Raw genomic sequence first — 22,962 nt, 5'->3', positions numbered from 1 at the left:
AGCTCAGATTAAAATACTGCACAAGACATCTAAACTTGTGGGATAAGAGTTCCAGGGGGAGTTTGAATTATTATCTAAAAATTTTAATTATAGTATGCTTGCATTTTGAATTACATGGGTACATTATGTTGCCAATTTATTTAGGACTTACTTTCCTAAAGAAAAGAATAGCTTGACAAAAGTAGTAGTGAAGTTTATGTTGAACTGAAGAATAACCAAACAAATGGCCAGGAATTCTTTCCTCTCTAGCACACAACTCCAATGTTCAACTCTCTCTTACTGGGAGTACTTCCTCTTCAAAGGCACCCAAGGAGCCCACTTCCTGTGTTCTCTGAGGAGTTCACAGTTCATTAACACAAAGCAGCTTGTTCATGAGTGTGTGGTCAGTATCACAGAACAGAAAGATTACTTTCAAAAGAGGATTCCAAGAAGCCACTCATGTTCATTTCACACCACAAAGCCCCGTTACTGACACTTTGAGCATTTTGGTTGGTATTCTGCTCATTCATATTAATGACATGCCTGTCACTTTACGGTCATTCATAATTCAGGTGGTGAGAGTTTACACACACCCTTCCAATCTCCTTGGAAAGCAAACACATGAGAGCATCATTCCCTGAACTCCTGAGTTTACTCTGGGACATAATTGTCAAGTTCACAGATGCTCTGAAGTTCTGGGAAGAAAGATTCCTTCAGCTCTCATAAACTATAATTCTAAGAGAAAAACTTACTTTACAGAGAAAATAACCTCCCATTTCTATCATAATCACCACTTCAGTGTTTGAAATTAGTTATTTTCTTAATGGATTTTGTGAAAAATTTTTCTTTTTTCAATTTTTTTAGTTTCCTGTTTTGAAGCCAAGTGATTTCAAAGAATGGTCCTGTTTCTTCCTTTCTGAATAATTTACAATATTGAAGAAGTCAGAGTTGATTTTCAAAAGGATTTCTAAAAAGGTTTATGCATTAAAATGTATTTCTTAAATAGAGTCAAGATTACACATGTGTGTTTACATAATCATATATCATGTATTCATCTATATTTCTGAGTACATACAAGTATTTACATGGACTTCTAGAAGAATGGTACCTGGACATTTGAGGTTATACAGATGAGACTTTAAGGAACTCTGCAACATTCATAATTATGAACCAGAAATATAGTTATAAAATAAAATATATTGTAAGGTATTGTGCAGTAAACATCTGTTATAAGGATAGATCTGTTAACTGTTTTCACCAGAAAAAAACAAACAAAAAAGCAATAGCTGTTTGGCGGGGGTGCACAGGAACCTTTTGGAGGTAATGAATATGTTTATTCCCTTGATTGTGGCAGTGGTATCGTGCTATCAGGCATGTGTCTAAACTCATCAAAATGTACACATTAAGATGTGCATTTTTGTATATTAAATATACCTCAGCAAAGCTGGAAAAATAGAACTTAGCCTAAAAGAGCCCACAAAACATCAATTGACATTTGAATTAAAAACAGATCGCAAAAAAAAAAAAAAAAGCACAATAGAGTATATGAGGTAAAAAGTATTTTAAAATATAAAGGGAGCATCTGGAAAGAATGGCTGATGACAGTGCTAAAATTAGCTAAGAACTAACCAAAGAAAAGAAAAAACAGAAGACATTCTAGGAAAAGCTGCAAAGGCCAGATCCATTTCAGAAATCGTCTGCAACAAGCACATGTCCAGCCTATAAATTCTTCCTGTGATGATATGCATTTCCTTTCCTGCCCTCTTATTTTAGTTTCCATTCAGGAGTATCCTTGATAAGAAAGGGGTAATTATTTTCATGTTTGAATCTAACAGGATAATAACTGAGATTCCTTCCACTGAACTGTATTTTGGTTTTAATTTAAGTGCTTGAGAAATTGTAGATGGTCTTTTAAAGTGCGATTGACAAGTAGTACATTCTTCATTCTGATGTCCCAGGATTCTAATATGCTTGGAATCCACATGTTGACCTGCTTATGGTTTAAAAAGCTGTGTAATAAAATCCAATTGTACATTCACTTAGTGAATTGCATTGCAGAGAGTGTAAAATAAGCCATTGCTAGAGAGTGCTCTCTTTTGTGAACCCTAGTGTCCCTGTGAGATGCCTTGTAATCAGAAATGCAATGTCCAAATTTACCTAATGATAATAGAATAATTTGAAGTTCATTTTGTATGAGAGATCATGAAAATTAAAACTCTCATCAGCGCTCCCGGCAGAAAGTATCCACCCACGTGAGCCAGTTTAGCTCTCTTTTTTCTTGTAGCATTGCTTCAGTCAGAACACATGGGTGCCCTAGAAATACAGTACTGCCATTTGGGAAACTTGGAACATAATTGAGAGAGGGACATACTATTTCTTCAAATAAACATGAGTTGTAAAACCTAGTATCATAACTTCGAGGAACATTATTCCTATTGATCTTAGTATAAAATGACAGTGCCATTTGGGATAAGAAAACAGATTGAACTCTTTAAGAAATTACTTAGAATAAATTTTTAAAATAAGTAATAGAACACATACATTTTAAATTTAGAAGTCTATAGGGAAAACAAGAGTGTATCCTTGTTATTAAAAATATAAAATATATTAGAATTTAATTATTAAAAATATATCTTGGGAATGATAGCATTATATATTTGTATCTTTTGATCATTCCAGGCAATGCTGATCCTGAAGGCCAGGGTTACTGCCAAGCAGGATTTAGTCTGGATTTTTATAAGGTAAATTCTTTTGGTCTTATAGCTTCTAAAATTTATTTTATCTGTTTGATTTTTTTTTTTAATCCCCTGCCTCTCATTCCCACTTCTATCTACCCCCTAATAACTGCCACCATCAAAGGAACATTTAGGTATATAGCTAACCTGTTTTGGCAATTTCTTTAAGTTTTTTTGTTTGTAATAATCTATGTGTGTGATAATCTGTTAATAGAAAAGAAATACACAGGTTGAAAAACAACACCCTGTTTTTAAATGAAAATCACAAAAACTTAGTAAAGAAATATGTTTCTAAAAAGATCACAAGAATCTATAATTTTTATCTCAGCTGTAATTGGATGATTAGATTTCACATTACTGTTAAAATTCACATATCCTTTCACAAAATTAAAAACAGAGATATCTAGTAAGAATATTGGAGGCAAAGATGCCGTGGTTTTGAAAAAAATATAAATCTCAACATCTAAAATCTTACTTTCTTTGTCTTGTGTGTTTTTCCCCACTGAAAGTTAAGGATGCAGGATATGGAAGGTGGGGTGATAAGTAAAACGGAAAATTTTTATCTGGAGTTCTGACAGTCTCTCTTGGGGAAGGATGGGTCAATGGCACCCCACTCCAGTACTCTTGCCTGGAGGATCCCATGGATGGAGGAGCCTGGTAGGCTGCAGTCCATGACGTCGCTAAGAGTCGGACACAACTGAGTGACTTCACTTTCACTTTTTCACTTTCCTGCATTGGAGAAGGAAATGGCAACCCACTCCAGTGTTCTTGCCTGGAGAATCCCAGGGGCAGGAGAGCCTGGTGGGCTGACATCTATGGGGTCACACAGAGTCGGACACGACTGAAGTGACTTAGCAGCAGCAGCAGCAGGGAAAGATAGGCATTACTGTGACCTTGAAATAAACAGGAACCAATTTTTCTTTTCATTGCTATAGTCTAGAAAGACCATGTCTGCAGAACTGTGCATCATGAAACATGTAGATCTTTTGCTTACCTGAAAGTGTTAGTTGCTCAGTCGTGTCCGACTCTTGTAACCCCATGGACTGTAACCCGCCAGACTCCTCTGTCCATGGAATTCTCCAGGCAAGAATACTGGAGTGGGTTATCATTTCCTTCTCCAGGGGATCTTTCCAACCCAGGAATCGTACCCAGGTCTTCCACATTGCAGGAAGATTTTTTACCATCTGAGACACCAGGAAAGCCCTTTGCTTACCTGAGGCAGTGCCAAAAGCCTGAATATATATATTCTCAGGGGAGAAAGTTTTACTTACCTAATTGAATCTAATTAAAATTATTTAATGTGATAACACATAAATAACAAAGCTATAAAAGGAAAGAAAATGACTTGCATGACTCAGATATGAGGGCCTCTTTTAAAAATTACTTTATGTATGCAAATTGTCTGGGCAATGCTTATGAACAGTGATTTATCACCCTTTAAAAAAAATCTCAGTTTTTCAATTGTTGTTGCTGTTTCTGTTTTGTAGAATGGAGATCTTATAGTTGGAGGCCCTGGAAGTTTTTATTGGCAAGGTATGTCCTGTTAGAAGAGAAGAAATCTCCTTGGTTGTTTCTAACAAGGAAATGAAACAGAAGTAACATCAAGTGCTGACTTTTTATTATGTTAATTTTATCTCCAAATTGTTAGTTTCTCCAGTGAAGGAAGCATCATTTCATTTTGCATTGATACTTTGTGATATAAATGATACTTTACAGTACTGTGACAACTACATTCCTTTATTCATCAAATGCATATTGAGGCCATGCCAGACTTTGTGCTGGATGCTGAGGATACAGTAATGAGTAGGAACTTGCAGAGGTTACCATCTGGAACTTTTTGGCCAGCCTAATACTTGAGAAACTCCAGGCACGAGACTAGCAAGGAAAGGTATGTCAAGACAGGGCTGTGAGAGCATAGGAGGCTTCTCTGGGGTGGTCCCATGCAGGGGTGTCTTCTAAATGCTGGCTGACAGATGAAATATAACCTGTGCTCTGCAGTGAAAGCACCAAGTCCTAACCACTGGACGACCAGAGAAGTCCCATGAATATGTTTCTGTCTTTTGTAACTGAATAGGTGTAGGTGGATCCCAGTCCCTGAGATGGAGAACACTGGAAGACGGAAGACGATGGGTTGGGAGGGAGCTGGGGAAGGCAGATGATGAGTTTGCTTTTGGTTATGTTGAATATGAACATGTTTGAGATGTCCAAGACTTTTCATGTAAGTATTTAGATGTGTGAGCTTAAACTCAGAGAAGATAGCTAGGCTAAAATAAGAACTAGCATGCTGGTGATAGCTGAAGCCAGGAATGTGAATGGGATGCCTAAGGAGAGATTACAGAGAATACAGACAATTTGGCTGTCAAGTTTAGAATAAAGATAGAGTAGAATATGAGAGAGATGAATAGTTGAGTGAAGTGTTTTGTTGTTTTTTAATGGAAGACACCTGATAGTGTTTAAAAAGCCAATGTGAAAGATACAGGTGAGATCAATTTACGGTAAAATTTTACATGAAATTACTGTACTGTTTAGCTTAATTCGTAAGTATACAGACATGAACATCAAAGAATTAACCTTTGAAGTCTTTAAACATTATTTTGTAAACTGGAAAGTAATATACTTTGTGCAGTGGTTGAATAAAATGTGTGTATTTGAAAAGATTTTGTTCTTAATCACTTGATTAATTTCACATAATTCTTTCTTTACATTGAAAAAAGGATATGATCCCAATGATAGGCTGAAAATCAGCCATACCAAGGGCACGGGGATTTGTCTGAGACAGATACTTTAAATTTTTACTCAGTCTTAAGATTATAGAAGCAACTAAAGGAAATAAACAGTGTGTTCATGGAAAGAGGGAGAGGGTATTCAACTTTTACCCACAGAAAATTGGCACATTCTACAGACATTGTTCAGAAACGCATGTGTAAATACAATCATCTTAATATAAGAGCAGTCATTTCAGTCACGGCCACTTGGAGATAGTCATGGCCTGGTTTAACAGTTTTATTCTTTTGGAACTTCAAACAGAAAGACTGTGGGAATGGGTGAATTCCCAAGGAATAATTTGGCTTTAAATTTAATATTCAGTGTTAGTCTCTTGAAAGCAGTCCTCCAGTTTTCTCCCAAAGAACATGAGATCACACTTTTTCCGTAGATGTCCATAATAAATATGGGAATGCATAAAAGTTTTAGTGGAACATTGCTGGCCGTCTTTTTGATTCATGTCTATCTCAATACAATCGTGTTTCGAGACTTCTTATAGTGAATTTATTTGGGGAGATTAGCCAGTGTTCTTATCATATCAGTGTTGGTGGCCATGGATTCTCTTTTTGCTAAAACTCTGTATCTCACTGGGCCTCCCTGCTTTCCATTGTCTTACTTTTATGTTTTGTGCTTATATTTTAGCATAAAGTGTGAATGACTTAGAGATTATGGAATTTCTTCCTTTAGCTTAAGCTGATATGTTTTACAATCTATTAACTTAGTAAGTGATTTACAGCTAATACATCTGTACTCTGAGAGAACACAAAAAGTATTACTAGAAGGCCAAAAAGGACCTTGTTTGTAACGCAGAATATTCCAACAGCAAAACCACATGACCTTCGTGACTGTACTCAAGCTCTTTCCAGAGGTCCCCAACATTTTTTATGCCAAGGACCGGTTTCATGGAAGACAATTTTCCCACAGACTGGGGGTGGGGGATGTTTTCAGGATGATTTAAGCACAATAGAATTCACACTCTTAGGAGAATCTAATGCCACCACTGATCTGACAGGAGGCAGAGCTCAATTGGTAATGTGAGCTATGGAGAGCAGCTATGAATACAGATGAAGCTTCACTTGATATCCTGCCTCTTACCTCGGGCTCAGAGACTCCTACTTTAGGTCAGAGTTGCCCCATCTGTAACAAGATATATTTTGGCTAGATGATCTCAAAGCTAGAGGATGTTTCCTATAGCCAGAACAGTCAAGAATAAAAATTTAGTCACGTAAATTTTGCCTACAGGTGTCTTCACTCTTAGATATGGTTATCATTTGGATGTGGAAGAAGTATGTAAAGGCAGGAGAAAACAGATACAGTTAAAGGGTACAGGATTAACAGATGCAGACTACTATATGTGAAAAAAATAAGTAACAAGAATATACTGGATAGCACAGGGAATTATACCCATTATCTTGTACTGATCTCTGAAATATTGAATCACTATGCTGCATGCCTGTAACTAACATAGTATTGTAAATCAACTATATTTTGATAGAAAGAAGGGGAAGGTGAGATGAATCGGGAGATTAGGATTGACATACATACTCTACCATGTGTAAAACAGATAGCTAGTGGGAAGCTGTGGGTAGCACAGGAAGCTCAGCTCAGTGCTGTGATGACCTAGAGGCGGGGGATGGTGGGGGTGGGGTGGGAAGGAGGTCCTAGAGGGGAGGGGATATTTGTATACACATAGCTGATTCACCTCATTGTACAGCAGAAACTAACACAACATTGAAAGCAATTATACTCCAAGAAGAAAACAGAAAAAAAATGTTATGTAAAAAAATTACATAGTTCATCTTTGGTTCTTCTGTCAGCATGGAAAGCTCTAAGCAACTGCTAGTGACTTTACCTTGCAATTCTAGAGCAAGGCAGGGAAATTCACTGTCAAAAATGCAAAGCAATCTCATGATCATTTTCAAGAGCATGAGTGTTGTTCAAATGCCTTGTGTCTGCGTGGGGAGGGTCTGACTTGCGCATTCATTCAATTAACCTATTAATCTGTTCGAGCACAGGTCAGGTGATCACGGCCAGTATTGCAGATATCATTGCAAACTACTCATTCAAGGATATCCTAAGGAAATTGGCTGGAGAAAAGCAGACAGAAGTGGCTCCAGCTTCCTACGATGACAGTTACCTTGGTGAGATGCATTGCTTGAGATATTTGTGATATCTCAAAAGACAAGCATATGAAATGTTGAGGCAAATTTTATTCCTCACTCATTTGATAATATATGGCACCTTACGGAAATTTTCTTACTAGCTTCAAGTGGACTCTTAACTTTCTTGTCTTTTGATTCAGCTGTTACGTATAATCGACATAGTTTGATAGCTATTTTCTAGGCTCCCTGACAGTCTATTGTACATAAAATATTTTGCCAGTTGTATCAGTGAGGATGCCCTGTGCTACCTGGGCAAAATGATGGTAGTCTTTTCCAGTTTCTAGAAAGAACAGAAAACTTTCCAGTTGCTGAAATGTTCTCAAAATGTGCAGCCACACAATGCCATTTCATCACTATTCTTTCTTTGGTATTGTAGTGGCATTTTGACTCCTAATGAACTTTAAAAAAGTGTAGTTCTCTTTTATCACCTTACCTCATTTTAGAGCCAAGTAAAATTCGTGGGGAATGATGATCGAAGGTTCAAGTACAAATTGACACTTGCTGTGGGTACTTGTCATCTACCTCTGCAAGGCTTAAATCATGTGCTGCTGCAGTTGCTGACCTTCAACACCCCCCTGAAAGGAGTTCAGGGTGGAGAGCAGAAATGAGGCACTCTATACTCTGGGAAAACTGGCAGAACAAGTCTTCAGATAATTAGATATTCTCAGGAGATGATTTTATGAGCCCCAGTTCCTGTATCTCCTCACATCTAGAAAAGCACGAAATTCCTTCATGGTGACGACTGCTCCTTTTGACTAGCAGAAACCTTCAGTGAAAAATTATGTGCTTGACTGCATATACTCCCCCTTCACCAAAATCACCTACATACTGACCTTCCTTCCTAGCTCTTTGGAGCAGTTGCTCAGAGCTATCTGAAATGCTGTCTCCTGAGCTATAGTCCTCATTTTGCCCCAGATAAAACTTAATTTGCAACTCTCACATTGTGCATTTTTCTTAGGTCAGCAAAGGTATTAAGAAGTAGGCCTTGTTGGTGATCAGAAATAGCAAAACCTGAGCGTGAGAGTTAACCTTTTAGAGTAATGATATCTGATTATGATGAATCAGCAGCTCTTGAAATGCAAAGACCACCATTCACACGTAAAGATGGGCAATGGAGCGTTCCTACTTCTAAAAGGGACCTCAAATCCAATCATGTAGCCACACTCAGAAGGCGCAGATCTATTATACTTCTAAGATTTAGCGTACGTCTTGGCTTGATTAGTTTTTCTCTTCATAGAATTCTAGACTTTTATATTACAGTATTTGTCAGGATTTCTGCACAGAGTAGTGCTATGATAGTTCCTTCATGTTTCTAGATTATGGATCATTTGTAAAGGCATCAAACGTCTGATTCTCTTGTCTCTTTTCTTTAAAACAGGATATTCAGTTGCTGCTGGGGAATTTACTGGGGACTCTCAGCAAGGTGAGAGACATGGTTGAAATCAAGCCATCTGTAAAACATGGGAAAAGTAGAGTGACCTGAAAAAGCTCTTTTAGGAATGTGATTTTTAAATGATTCTGAAACTTTTAATCAACATACATTTAAATAACTTTATAGCATCGTAGCCATATGAGGCTGCAGGCTGCAAAGTTCCTAGTATGATGGTTGATTTCTATTTTTTTTCCCCCAAACTTATTTATTTTTTATTGAAGGAAAGTTACTTCACAATACATTTCTGTTTTTTAACAAAATTCTGAATGTTTATGGGATGTGAGAAGCAGTGGTTGCCGTGTATCTCAGATGGCATAATCACCCTTCATCTTTATTATTTGACATGTCTGATCCTGAAATAAGTCAGCTCCATTTTCTCTGAGCATGGTGTCTTTAGGTGCCCAGAGTAAACATCCATACATGTATCTATGCTTGTACTCATGAAGCTGGAATGTAGTGTAAGACCTATAATCTCTACGCAACACTCAACATCACCATTTGAATGGCTTTTGCAAACGTACTGTGCTTATACCTGAACTCCTGATCATTCCATTTAAATGTGCTCTCCCTTCCATCAGCTCCATCTCAGTTAGTGACAATACCATCCCCCAAGCTGCTCAAGCAAAATACCTTGCAAGTCAGCCTTGGATTGTGCTCTTTCCTCCACTCCCTACCCTTATCCAATCCATGAGCCAATTCTGCTAACTAAACTCAAAAGACAGCCAGAATCTGACTCTCACTTCCTCCACAGCTACCAGTCTCAGGTCTCCATCAATACGTTTGCAGTAGCTTCCTAACTGGTCTCCCTGCTCTCATCTTTGCCCTCCCGTAGTCTAGATCCAGTAGGCAACTGGTCCTTTAGGAACAGAAGTCACATTGTGTTACTTCTTTGCTCAATGAGTCCCCAGTTCATTCAGTGTAAATCCTGAGTCTTCACAATGACCTGAAAGACTCCGTTCATGAGAGCCCATTTACTTTAACCTCATCTCCTTTTGGGCTTCCCTGGTGGCTCAGAGGTTTAAGTGTCTGCCTGCAATGCGGGAGACCTGGGTTTGATCCCTGGGTTGGGAAGATTCCCTGGAGAAGGAAATGGCAACCCACTCCAGTATTCTTGCCTGGAGAATCCCATGGACGGAGGAGCCTGGTGGGCTACAGTCCACGGGGTTGCAAAGAGTTGGACACAACTGAGCAACTTCACTTTCACTTTTCTTTCCTTGTCCTTTACTCCTCACCCCAGCCATCCTGCCCTCCTTGCTGTTCTTTGAATTCTCCACATACACGTCTACCTCAGGGCCTTTGCACATGCTGTTCCTTCTCATTAGAACGTATGTCTCCCAGATCTCCATAATATTTTACTCCCTCACTTTCTTCAGTTTTCACTAAGCTGTCATCTTCTTGCCAAGACCTCCCCAACCACCAGGTAAATCATAATTCCTTCCTCCTCCCAATTTGAGCACCCCCAGTACCATTTTACCTGCTTAGTTCTTCTACTGTATACTCATCCCCTTCTAACATGACATTTAATGGACTCTACTTTTCAAATTAACTGCCTCTTCCAGCTCAAGTATAAACTTCATGAGAGTAGAGAATTTTGTCTTCATTCCCTGCTGTAGCCTATGGTTGCCTGTCAGTGTTGATTGAATGAGTGAATTTATTGATACTACTTAAAAGTCCAACATCTAAACCCAAATGAATCTTCTCTGATTATTAACACTCCAAAAGCATGAATGCCCAACTCTGCTAGAGTTTAGTATGTGGGGTAGAATTAATGCTAGAATTTGTGCTATATATTTAGGAGCAGGTTTGAGGAAAGGGAAATTTGAATGGAAGGGGACTTTTTTCCCAGGCTCCCTTCCTTTAAATTAAACTAACATTTTAACCCCAAAGGATAGTTTAGATTTATAGAACTGAAAACTGGAAAGATCTTTGATAATCAATCAGTTCCAACTCCTGTCTTTTGTAGGTGACTGGAAGAAGTTAGGTTCAAGGATTGATCCTGGGTTTATAGAAGACCCAAGGACTAAAACCACTGCTTTCAGAATCTAGAGCCATATCATTGTGCGTTGGAACACGCGGCCCCCTTTTCACCAGAGTTGCTTCTTCTATCTCTATTATCAAAGCTTCCTTCTTTGCATACTCTTGGCTATGAGGATGCCCTAGAATTCTGTTCCAGGGCAGCCAGGCTCAATCATTTATGATATGAGGTTTTTCCTTAGGTAACTGAAATTGCTTGAACACTGTCCCTTAGTGGGACTGCTGCTGCTGCTGCTAAGTCGCTTCAGTTGTGTCCGACTCTGTGCGTGTCCGACTCTGTGCGACCCCATAGACGGCAGCCCACCAGGCTCCCCCGTCCCTGGGATTCTCCAGGCAAGAACACTGGAGTGGGTTGCCATTTCCTTCTCCAATGCATGAAAGTGAAAAGTGAAAGTGAAGTCGCTCAGTCATGTCCGACTCTTAGCAACCGCATGGACTGCAGACTACCAGGCTCCTCCGCCCATGGGATTCTCCAGGCAAGAGTACTGGAGTGGGGTGCCATTGCCTTCTCCGCTTAGTGGGACAGGAGATGTTATTTTGTACACTGCCACGGGAGACTAGTTCAGAAGACAGTGAAAGCTGGAGAAACCAGAGTAAGAGGTTTAACTGAAAAATCACACACAAATCTGAGAAGGCAGGCTTATGTTCTAGAGGCTGAAATGCATGGAGGCTCTGGTGGAGGCAGGTGATTCTAGAAGTACAACTTTTGCGTCCCCTGTTTTCTTTTTCTTTAGCAGAGGCAAAAGCCAATGCAAAACTGTAACTTCAAACTTCCAGCTGTCTATGTGATCCATGATAGTTACTTATTCAAAAAGTACCATCTTTAGCTGATTTGTTGAATAGCTTTAAAGTAGACTGTGTAATTTACCTTCTAAATGACTTTTCATCACAGAATTGGTTGCTGGAGTTCCAAGAGGCGCACAGAATTTTGGATATGTGAGTACTAAGAATGTTTATAGGATATTTTGCATATGTGCAAAGAATCATTTTTTTAAATCATTTTAAAGATTTAAATCTTTGAAATCTTTTAAAGTGCTCTTAAAGATCCACACTTGTTTGCTTATGCAAAGGGAGGCTAGATTCTTTTCTGATCCGTGTATAAGATCAACTCCATCATTTGTGGGACCCAGTGTGAAGTGAAAATGCCTGGCCCCTTGTTTGAAATTCTTAAGGATTTCAGGACAGTGACAGCTGGGCTATCCAAAGGATAGGGCTTGTCTGAGTGTAGGGCCCTGCCTGACTGCACAGGTCACATACCCATGAAGTTAGCCCCGTCCTGTGCATAATTTGGGAGTAATTGCCGAGGATCCCATTGTTGACATGATCAGCATTTTAATATGCCTCACACAGTAAACACAACAAGGTCGATTGTTATGTGACTAGTGTATTAGTTTTCAAGGGCTGTCATAAGAAATGACCCCAAATTGGTTGGCTGAGAACATAAATTTGTTCTCTCCCAGTTCAGGAGGCTGGAAATCTGAAGTCAAGTTGTGACGGCCAGGTCGTGCTCCTTTCCACACACACGGGGGAGGACTCTTCCCGCCTCGTCCAGCTTCAGGTGGCTCTGCCTTCCCTTGGCGCGTGGCAGCTTCACTCCCATCTCTGCCCTGGCCTCCGTGTGGTCTTCCTCCATCTATGTCTGTGTGTCCTCTCCTCCTTTTATAAGGACACCTGTCATTGGACACAGGGCCCACCCTAAAGCCACTATGATTTCATTTCAAGATCCTTAACTTTACTTATTTCTATAGAGACCCATAAGCTCATCTTCCAAAGTTCTGGACAGATATGAATTTTGGAGGGCTACTATTCACACCCATTACACTAGTTGCCATAAAAATAGGAAAAGAACATAAGTAGGTCTTATGAAAAGAAAAGCATTTAAAATATTTTTTAAAAGTCTGATCAGCTTGTAATAACTATAGATTTTAGGCTGGCTGGATAGAATTGAAAAGAAATATTTTTGCTATATGTAAAACACTTTCAAATTTCTTTTTTTTTTTTTTGCAAGAAGCCATAATCATCAATGTCCCATAATAGCATATGTTCAGAAGTGAAATTTAGACTAAATTTTTGATTAGATAACTGACCATCAAATTAGTTGCTCTAAGCATTCTTGAATTCAAATATAATTTCTTTACATCCAATTAGTGACTGTGCATTCTGTCTGAAAGGATTCCAGAAACCATAAATAAAAAGTTCAACTGCATTTTTTTTTAAGATCATTCTATGGGCTTACTTCTTTGTTTTTTTTTTACATATAGAGCTAACCATTTATGACTTTTCACAAACATTTATAAATGATTTAAGTTATACTTTTAAAAAAGTTCTCCAGTTCTATACCAAATGAAATAACCTATCTAATTTCTCTAATTTCAGGTTTCAATCATTAACTCTACAGATATGACCTTTATTCAGAATTTCACTGGTGAACAGGTAAAGACATTTTAATGTCAAATAGTGAATGTCACTCTGCACTATTATATATTCATATTATTCATTCATAAAATAAATATTTACCTAGTACTTACTATGTTCTAGAAACTCTTCTAAGCACTAGGAGTATAACCATGTATCAGACAAGATCCCAACTCTAACGCAGCGCTACAGGGGAGGCAGTTGAGGAGATAACAATTAATTAATAAACAAGTATGTACCCATGATGATTTCATATACTGCTAGGTGATATAAGGGCAGAATATGCTTCCTACAAGCTAGTGGGAAGCTGCTATACAGCACACAGAGCTTTGTGGTGACCTAAATGAATGAGATGGGGCGTGGAATGGGAGGGTGGTGCAAGAGGGAGGGGATATACATATACATACAGCTGATTTCCTTCATCATACAACAGAGACTAACACAATATTGTAAAACAGCTATACCCTAATTAATTTTCCAAAAAGCCACTAATTGCTGAAATCTGAGAATAGTCCTATTATGTTGCAGTCCTGTATGTAATCTGCCTGGTGATTGGTTCTGGGTACCCGCCTTCCCTCTGAGAAGACACAAGCTTCTTCTAGTTTTCCACATTTTGGTCAGAGTCAACGGGTCTAGACTCTCTTCCTGCCCTCATAGTAAATGGAACCCTCACCAACCCCAAAATATATGGAAGATGACAAAGTCTCTGATTCTGGTCCCTTTCTCCCAGGGACTAGATTTTTGCCCGTTAACCACTGTCACTGGCTAAGATCTTATTATCAATGGGTCAATTCTCTGAAAGCAGGCTGCTGGTATCCTGATGACCTGGGGTCACACTTCATTCCCCACTCTGGGTTTTCCTGGGTCTTATGACCTGTTGAAATTTGTCACACTTTTTTTAAAGGATGAATGTGGCCCTGTTGTGTTAGGGAGGCAATTCTGAACTGAGTTAGTCTCTCTAGGCCACCAACTTTCTCTCCTAACCACCAACCCAGGTTCTGGAACTTCTAGAAGCCTCACATTTGAATCTGGCCAAGTGACCATCTTGGCCTGCTGGATCCCAGGAGGATCCAGCTTTAAGATCCTGAAATGCTCAGCTCTTAGCTAGACACAGAAATTTGGAATCATATATTTGTCAAGCAATTTTGATAGTTTTTTGTTAAGAATACAGAGCATTTTTGACATTTCTGCTCCAATTGGGGCTTTAGTCTATCCATGACTGTGCAGTTTTCAACAAAGCATTTAACAATGTCTCTCATGAGACTCTTGTGGTAAATACAGATATATAAGGCTGCGATGATTGTGCAGTTGGGTGAATTTATACATTTTGAACAACTGTTTTCAAGTGGCGATAATTAATGGTGTATGAAAATATGGCAAGACTTCTCTCTTGTCTTTTTGTTTTACATTTTTACCATTAAAAACTCCTTAAACATTGTTAAATTTGGCCTTTCTGTAACTTTTCATCCTCAATACCACCTAGTTATTCAATCTTGAACCTCAGAATTTAATACATAAATGATGAAATTCCTCTGAGTGAGGTCACACAGTGCCACACAGGAATAAGAATTTCACTACATGTGCGCGGATTAAAGAAAAGACACGGGAGAACTGAATTACTGCATGACACAGTCAAATGAGGCATTCATTTCCTCAACAAAGAGAATTTTGCACCTGGTACCCGGGGCTTAGTCCATAAAAATACTGTAGACTGGATGACTAAAGCAACAAACCTTTATTTCTCATGGTTCTGGAGTCTGAGAAGTCGAAGATCAAAGGGTAATCAGATTTTGTGTCTGGTGAGAGCCTGCTTCCTGGCTCACAGCCATCTTCTCACTATGTCCTCATGTGGAGGAAGGGACAAGGCAGCTCTATGGGGTTCCTTCTCTACTCATCCTGTTCATGAGGGTTCCACCCTCACGACCTAATTACCTCCTGAAGGCCCCACCTGCTATAAAAACTGTATATGTTTGGAATAGAGAAAAGAGGTGGCAGAATTAAATTATTGTGTTATACTTGTTAACTCATCTATTTATTTCTTTTGCAAAGAGTATCTGGCACCTACCCTGAGTTATACCTGGTCAGACAATGCAGATACAAAAGTGAACAACACAGACCAAGATCTCTGCCTTCCATGGAGCACAGTTTACTGTAGACTATAGGCTGATTAAATTTGGAGGTGATCGGAGGCTAAGTAAGCTAAGGCGTTGGATGGCAGATGTGGAAATGAAAAACCCTGGCAGGCAAAAACTATGGGCCAAGTCTGAAAAGATTATAAATCTTGAAAGCATAGATTGAAAAACAAAAATATAAGAGCTAGAATGTGGAGAGATTAGGTATACTGGTCACACTCACAAACAACTTAGAAACCTTAACAGACTCAGTTTGAATTGATACTGAGACATGGTTTAGCCCCAAATGAAAACCTTTTTATGCTTCAGTGGTACAAAGAGACCAAAGTAGAGAGTGTCTGTCCTACTTAACTTCTGTCAGTGTGCTCACGGGGTGTCATCTTTTCTTTGGTATCACATATCTGTAAGCAAGATGGTGAGCTGCAATCATTTCCATGTGCGATTTCATATGGAAATGGAATTAGATTTATTCTGTGATGTTCAAGATTGCAGAACTAGGCAGGAGGATTGAGGACTAGATATTATAGAAGGACCAGTTTTAGCAAAAAGTATTCTAAAAGTTATCTGCAAATTGAATGGATTGATTGTTGAACATCTCCAGAGGTTGTCCGAGCAGATGTCCGGGCTGCTGTGGGGAGCATTATGCGTTAGGTCAGGGGTTAAACTAAATGACTCTAAGACTCTGTCCACGTCTAAGGGTCTATGAATTTAAATGCAAAAGATGTGCTGCAATGTGGCCAATCTTTCAGGGAAAATTGAGACATGACTTTTTGAACACAAAATGTGTTATTTATGGTTTTCCTTTGCAGATGGCATCTTATTTTGGATATACAGTTGCAGTATCAGATGTTAACAATGATGGGTAAGTTTATAAGAACTTCCTCACTCACTGAATATTATAGTCATCCTTAAAGATGTTATATTTTTTTCTTCATGAAATACATCCTTCTATATTTCCTCAACAAGATAGAGGCTCTCTTGTTTGTTTTTTTTTACTTCAGCGCAAGAGGATATAACTACTGAAAAACTCTCTATCATCCTTTTTAATGTCTTTACCACATCTGCACTTCTAAGAAAACACTATTATACTTAGTTTTATCTTTAATTTCATGAATTGAATAGTACTTGGCCATTTGAAATCCATAGCCATTGAGGAATTTGCTCATCTCTCTTTTTAGCACATGATTCATTCATAAAATATTTGCACATAAATATTGTTTCTCCTGTTATTGCATACTAGAAACATCCATGCAGAAGATAAAATAATAATGCTATTTTTTCAGATTATGGCAGTAAATTACAGTTGAACTTGGATCAAACAGCATGATAAGTTATGGTTGTGTTTAAGTCATTACTTCAAAGAAACATTATTAAGCATCTCTCAATCCACTAAAAGCACCTGACAGATTAAACAAATGATTAAATAAGAAAACCAATAAATTGAGATGAACTGATTATCTATCCAACAAGTATTGTTGGAGCACCTACTATATGCCAGACATAGTTCTTGGATGCTCAGAATGTAGCGATGAGTAAGGAAGAATAGGGCTCTGCTTTCATGGAGCTTACATTTTCATAAGAAGCACAGCTCTAAAAAATCTTAACTGTGTTCCCAGATCTGGGCTAAGCACTTTAGATACATCATTGATAGACATTAGCTATGACCTTGGTATAGCTAGAAATGAACTTTATTTATTATGTGATGCCCTATGATTGGAGATAAGTTTGGTAACTTTTGTATCTTTTGGAAAATATCTTTTTATTGTTCTTTCATTTAACATATATCTGTTGAGCATCCTTTAAACACCAGCTCTGTTCTAGCACTTAAACCTGTGTTTAAGTCTTTACTCTGTTTTGGCTTTGATGAGAATCTGTTTATTAAATGTGCATTTTATTAGTTTCCATTATTTTTATAAAGAAATGCAGACTTCTACTTTACAAAAAATATAAAATCATAACTTCAGTTATTTTCACCCTAAGAACTTTAATATTGTCCTTAATGATGCTAAAAAAATCGGTTATCAATGGTTTTTAATGTCATGGCCTATAAGAAAAATCAGTTTGTTGGATTATATTAAAACTAAGCATACTAGGCTTCTGTCATTAGTTTAACTCATAAATAATTTTAGAGACTCTATAATTCCTACAATTTTTTAAATTCACAAAGCCCTTTCTAGCTTTCCCAGCATTTATCAGTGATTAAGGAATGATAAGTGAACATTATTTAGCAGAGTTCCATACTAGAATTGAAATTTAATTCTTATTCTTTACCCAATCTCTAATTTTCCCAAATCTTTCAAGTCCTGGACCTGAGTGAATGTTGTGCAGTGACTCAGACTAGGGTTAAGAACATCACCGAACTAATTGACCATTCACGGTTCAGAAGTTAGGACCCAGGTTCTGTGGGGTTGAAGCAGACTTTCCTTTCTCCATCTGAGGGATAATTAAGTACTAGTGTATGTGAGATCACCTAGTAAACACGTCATCCTATCTACCCACTACGCAACAAAAGCAAAGTCCCTACAAATGCTCCAAAACCCACCACAGGGAAAAAAGGTGGTGTCATTAACTAATGTGACCAAATTAATAAACTGGTGAGGATTTCCCCAGTATCTTTTTTATTTAAAGAAACACCCAGGTATCAGAAGTAGACTTCAAAAATTTAGACTAAACAGTTGTGTGCATGCTGATTGGTCATTGATAGGGTCAAGCCTGGGACTGTTTTGAAAATATTCACAAGCTGCTGAAATTAATTTCAGTTTAGTTATCTTAAAACAACCAGAGCAGTGAAGTCTTTCTGTGTAAACTCTGTTAGGAATTTCTGGACAAACTTAACAACAAAGGGAGATAGTATTTTCCTCTTGAACTTAAGCAGATCTGTTTTTTATTTTCTTATGGCTTTTTGACCCTTTTAGTATTTATACTATTTCAGAAATTCACAGAAATACAATTTAATCCATTGGATTGTCCTAGCCTCGGCAGATCTCAAAGGAACTAAATTTAGAGATTCTTAGCAGTTGGTTAACTTGAGAGCACTTTAGAGAAAATTTATTTGAAAGGAAGCAGCTTTGAGTAACTGTGTTTTGGTGCCAGATTTAGTCCAAGTGGATTCTCTCAAAGAGGAGAAATTGTTATGATGCGATTAAGCAGAAAATCTAGAAAATTAAAGCATAAAGAAGCTGCAGATTAAATTGATTTCCGTAATGTAATTGATAAGCCATATTAGTTTTTGCCTGTCATAAAACAATTATATCGATTAGATATCAATTCTAATATAAAGCCTCCTAACCTGCCTTCTCTTAATAAATAACTACATTCTGAAAATCAGTCTTGGGTATTAGCATACACTAAGAACTGTTGAGAAAGAAGAAGAAATGGAAAATTTTATGGGTTAAAGTTAAATCAACATATTAAATGCTATTTGGCTGTAGAAAACTTAAATTCAGATTCTTCATAATGAATATTCTCGTTGATGGGTTCCCTCATCCCCCCTCTCTCAGTATATTTATGCTTTTCTCTTCAGAAAAATATTTATAATGTTTTGCCTCTAACAACACGTGAAAGGACGAGAACCTGCGTCTTACATTATATTGTTAGAGTGGACATAATACTTTTTTAGACATAAAAAAGAGACACAAATAAATGCATAGAAACTGAAAAAGAACTATGCTCAAATATTAGACAATTCAGATAAGATGAAGTTTAGTGTATATATCCTACTTTTATACCTTAGATCTCATCCAAACCACCGACATGACCCAAGCAGAGAAAGTGGCTTTTAGTGAAAACCTCATCATAAATAGTATTTCTTCATCATTGTTCTTTTTTGAGATTATATAATCTTATATATATATTATATATTTTTAGAATAGTACCCAGCTGTTATACAACTGCTTTTTCAGAAGTTCAGTGAAAAGCATCCTTACTAATAAATATTGTTAAACTTTAAACTTGAATTGAGTCTATTCAAAAAAAGGATTTGAAAAATAAATTTTGAAATAGCCTAATAGCATGCATGGCCTACTGCAATAGTTTTTCAGTGGCTTTTTGGCCTGTGGGTTCATAATTAGAAATACGTTTGACATTGCAACCCAGTATACACACACAACTGAAACAGAAGGTTTCACGGAACAGTACTTACTCTTATTATGTGCCATGCATTCACTCATATTTTCTATTTCATTTTTCAAAATTGCTTGTCAAGACCCATTAAATTGATTTCACGATTCACTGCTGCTGCTGCTGCTAAGTGGCTTCAGTCGTGTCCGACTCTGTGCGACCCTATAGACGGCAGCCCACCAGGCTTCCTCGTCCCTGGGATTCTCCAGGCAAGAACACTGGAGTGGGTTGCCATTTCCCTCTCCAATGCGTGGAAGTGAAAAGTGAAAGTGAAGTCGCTCAGTCGTGTCTGACTCTCAGCGACCCCATGGACTGCAGCCTACCAGGCTCCTCTGTCCATGGGATTTTCCAGACAACAGTACTGGAGTGGGGTGCCATTGCCTTCTCCTCAGAATTCACTAATGAGTTTTAAATCAAGATTTTAAAACACCAGCCTAAACAATAATATATATTGTGACAGTTAAGTAGTATTATTGTTAACATAATTTTGGCACTAAGTGCAAAATATTCTACAAGGCACATTGAACCAATTGAATCCAAGACAGTTATTGTCTCTCAGCTTTATGAGAACACAATTATAAATTGAGAACAAATGTCTTTCTCCTTTTTGGCGTTTAGAACATTTTAGAAGACTTACACTTAAATATCTAGGGAACTGTATCTCTATGAAAATAAATCAATGTTGTCATACTCCTCCAAGAAGCCAAAGATTGCACGGATGTGCTAATCTTTCACAATGATAGGTCGAATAATTTTGCATTTCTAGAACTCCCCAGTGTTGGCGGTGAGAAACACAGTAAGGCAATGTGTCAGTCCCCTGTCATGTTATATCCTCAGGGACCAATTGTATGGCTTTGCTCCTTCTTTGGAGAATGGGAAAATGGTCTCCATCAATCTCAGCGCTAGAGGACCAGGGGATTTACATGCCTTTGAACTTCAAGGCAGCGGCGCACACAATTAGGTGTTTAACAAATACCTCTTTATCCTGGCAATAATAATAACAGAAAATTTAAAAATAAATACATAAGAAATTGAACATTTTCCTCCAAGGAAAATCCCGAAGCTTGGAACAACCCCAGTCCCTACCTCCCTCTTGGCCCAGACCATGGAAGCAGAGTGAGAAAATGCATTTGGAATAGTTTTAAGAAAATATTTTACCTAGTGGCTCGGTTGGTAAAGAATCCACCTGCAGTGCACGAGATGCAGGTTCGATCCCTGGAAAAGGAAAATGGCGAAGATCCCCTGGAAAAAGGAAATGGCAACTCATTCCACTATTCTTGCCCGGGAAATCCCATGGACAGAGAAGCCTGCCCGGCTATACTTCACGGGGTCACAAGAGTCAGACACGACTGAGAGACTAAACCACCACCACCACCAGCAATCAATTGCTATTTCTTTCTTGAAATGTTATCAGTATGAAAAATTATCTACTAGTTTTCTGTGATAACATCTACTTTCACAAAGGAAAAACCTAAATTTGTATTTGGGAGGAAAATTTTATTTTCTGCCTTTCTAGTTAGTATGAGAACCTTCTCTGGCCTCTGTTTTATTTAAATGGAGGTGCTGAAAGAAAAGAGGAGGATAGGCTTTATTTTAAACCTTATCACTGCAAGAAAACTTCGTAATATAAATGTACAATTAAATAAATTGTGGACAAATTTTCATCCATGTTTTCAAAAACCTAGTTAGGTCTTTCTGATATGTTTTACTTGTGTAAGTATGTTTCCTGGAAATAGGCTAAAAAGCTGAAAAGAGTGAAATATCTGTGGTTTTCTTAAAGTAGTCATTTTTAACATAGTTTGAAAGGTTCAATGTGATAATTCAGCAACTCTTATTTTCTTATGGCATTCTATTCTGAAGACATAACAAAGCAATGAAAGAAATATGATGACTGTAAAATGTCTCCTGGAAAAAGAAATAAACCAGTGGAAATGTACTCGTCTCATTGATTAGAAGTCTACCCAAAAGCAGCTCATGTCTGTGCTATTCTCTCTCTCTGGTCCCTGCAGGATGGATGACATACTGATTGGGGCACCTCTCTTTATGGAACGTGAATTTGAGAGCAGCCCCAGAGAGGTAGGGCAAGTTTATCTGTATCTGCAAGAGAGCGCCCTCGTCTTCAGAGACCCGCAGGTGCTCGCAGGCACCGAGGTTTTCGGGAGATTCGGCAGTGCTGTGGCACATTTAGGAGACCTGAACCAAGATGGATACAATGGTAATTTATACCACTGCATGGAAATTACTTATGTGCCATAAGATCATGTTACTGTTACATGAAGCAAGCAACAGATTTCACGGTGCTGTATGTGAAACAGTTCTTATGATTGGTCTTTAATAAATTATCTAAAATTTCAAGGTAATTTAAACTTTATTTAGTTTGGGCTAATATAGATGTTGGGGCTTCCCAGATGGCACAGTGGTAAAGAATCCACCTGCCAATGCAGGAGACGCAAGAGATGTGGGTTTGATCCCTAGGTCAGGAAGATCCCCTGGCGGGGGAAATGGCAACCCAATCCAGTATTTTTGCCTGGAAAATTCCATGGACAGAGGAGCCTGGCCCAGGGATCAAACTTAGAATGCCTTCTAAGTACCCTCTTCTCAGTAAAACATGACAGCTCACACAAAATTTTGCATACATTTTCAGGGCCTTAAAGGACCAAGGTATAATGGGTTTCTTGACATTCAAGGGAGTAACAGGATTTTGCTCCAACAAAAGAGCTTAGGGAGTATTCTCATCAAATCAAAGTATTCATTAATACCTTTGGCACATGGTCGTGTACTTTTATGATTTCTTTGAAAAAACATGTCTCAGCAATGTATGGTAACTTTTAAAGCACCATAAAACATAAAGGCATATTAAAAGCTCATGGTTCCAGGGAAATTTTTTAAAAAAAGACAAGTTCATCTTCAACTGATTTGTTGCTTTCAAAAACTGCCCTATTCCTGAACACCAAATGAAATAAATAATGCTAAATTATTGGTGGAATCATCTTTTTCATTCTCTTCTCTTCTTTTTTTTTTTCTCTCAAACCTTTAATGATACTTTTGAGAGCTAAGAGAGACATTTCTAATGACCTAAAAGGGGTTCTGTCTCTCTGAGCCTTGGTATCTCTAAAATGATGCCCAAATGGGATGAAACCAGGGGACAGATGTCAACTCATGGATTCAGAGGATATGAGAAAGGTACCCCT

At 38.0% G+C, this 22,962-nt stretch overlaps 1 protein-coding gene across 1 annotated transcript in view; it reads left to right on the top strand.

Moving 5' to 3' along the window:
* Positions 1–22,962, top strand: part of ITGA8 (integrin subunit alpha 8) — a 190,463-nt gene that overhangs the window by 34,975 nt on the left and 132,526 nt on the right. The window contains exons 5-12 of the mRNA XM_070800873.1: positions 2,659–2,720; positions 4,202–4,247; positions 7,493–7,618; positions 9,018–9,062; positions 11,998–12,041; positions 13,482–13,538; positions 16,462–16,514; positions 21,781–21,986. Of these exons, the coding sequence (XP_070656974.1) occupies positions 2,659–2,720; positions 4,202–4,247; positions 7,493–7,618; positions 9,018–9,062; positions 11,998–12,041; positions 13,482–13,538; positions 16,462–16,514; positions 21,781–21,986 (639 nt within the window). The remainder of the gene's footprint in view (positions 1–2,658; positions 2,721–4,201; positions 4,248–7,492; positions 7,619–9,017; positions 9,063–11,997; positions 12,042–13,481; positions 13,539–16,461; positions 16,515–21,780; positions 21,987–22,962) is intronic.

This window comes from Bos indicus, chromosome 13, assembly GCF_029378745.1.
Source record: "Bos indicus isolate NIAB-ARS_2022 breed Sahiwal x Tharparkar chromosome 13, NIAB-ARS_B.indTharparkar_mat_pri_1.0, whole genome shotgun sequence".
In the NCBI taxonomy this organism is placed as follows: domain Eukaryota; kingdom Metazoa; phylum Chordata; class Mammalia; order Artiodactyla; family Bovidae; genus Bos; species Bos indicus.
Note: the sequence above shows the minus strand (reverse complement) of the source record. Positions and strands in the feature narration are given on the sequence as shown.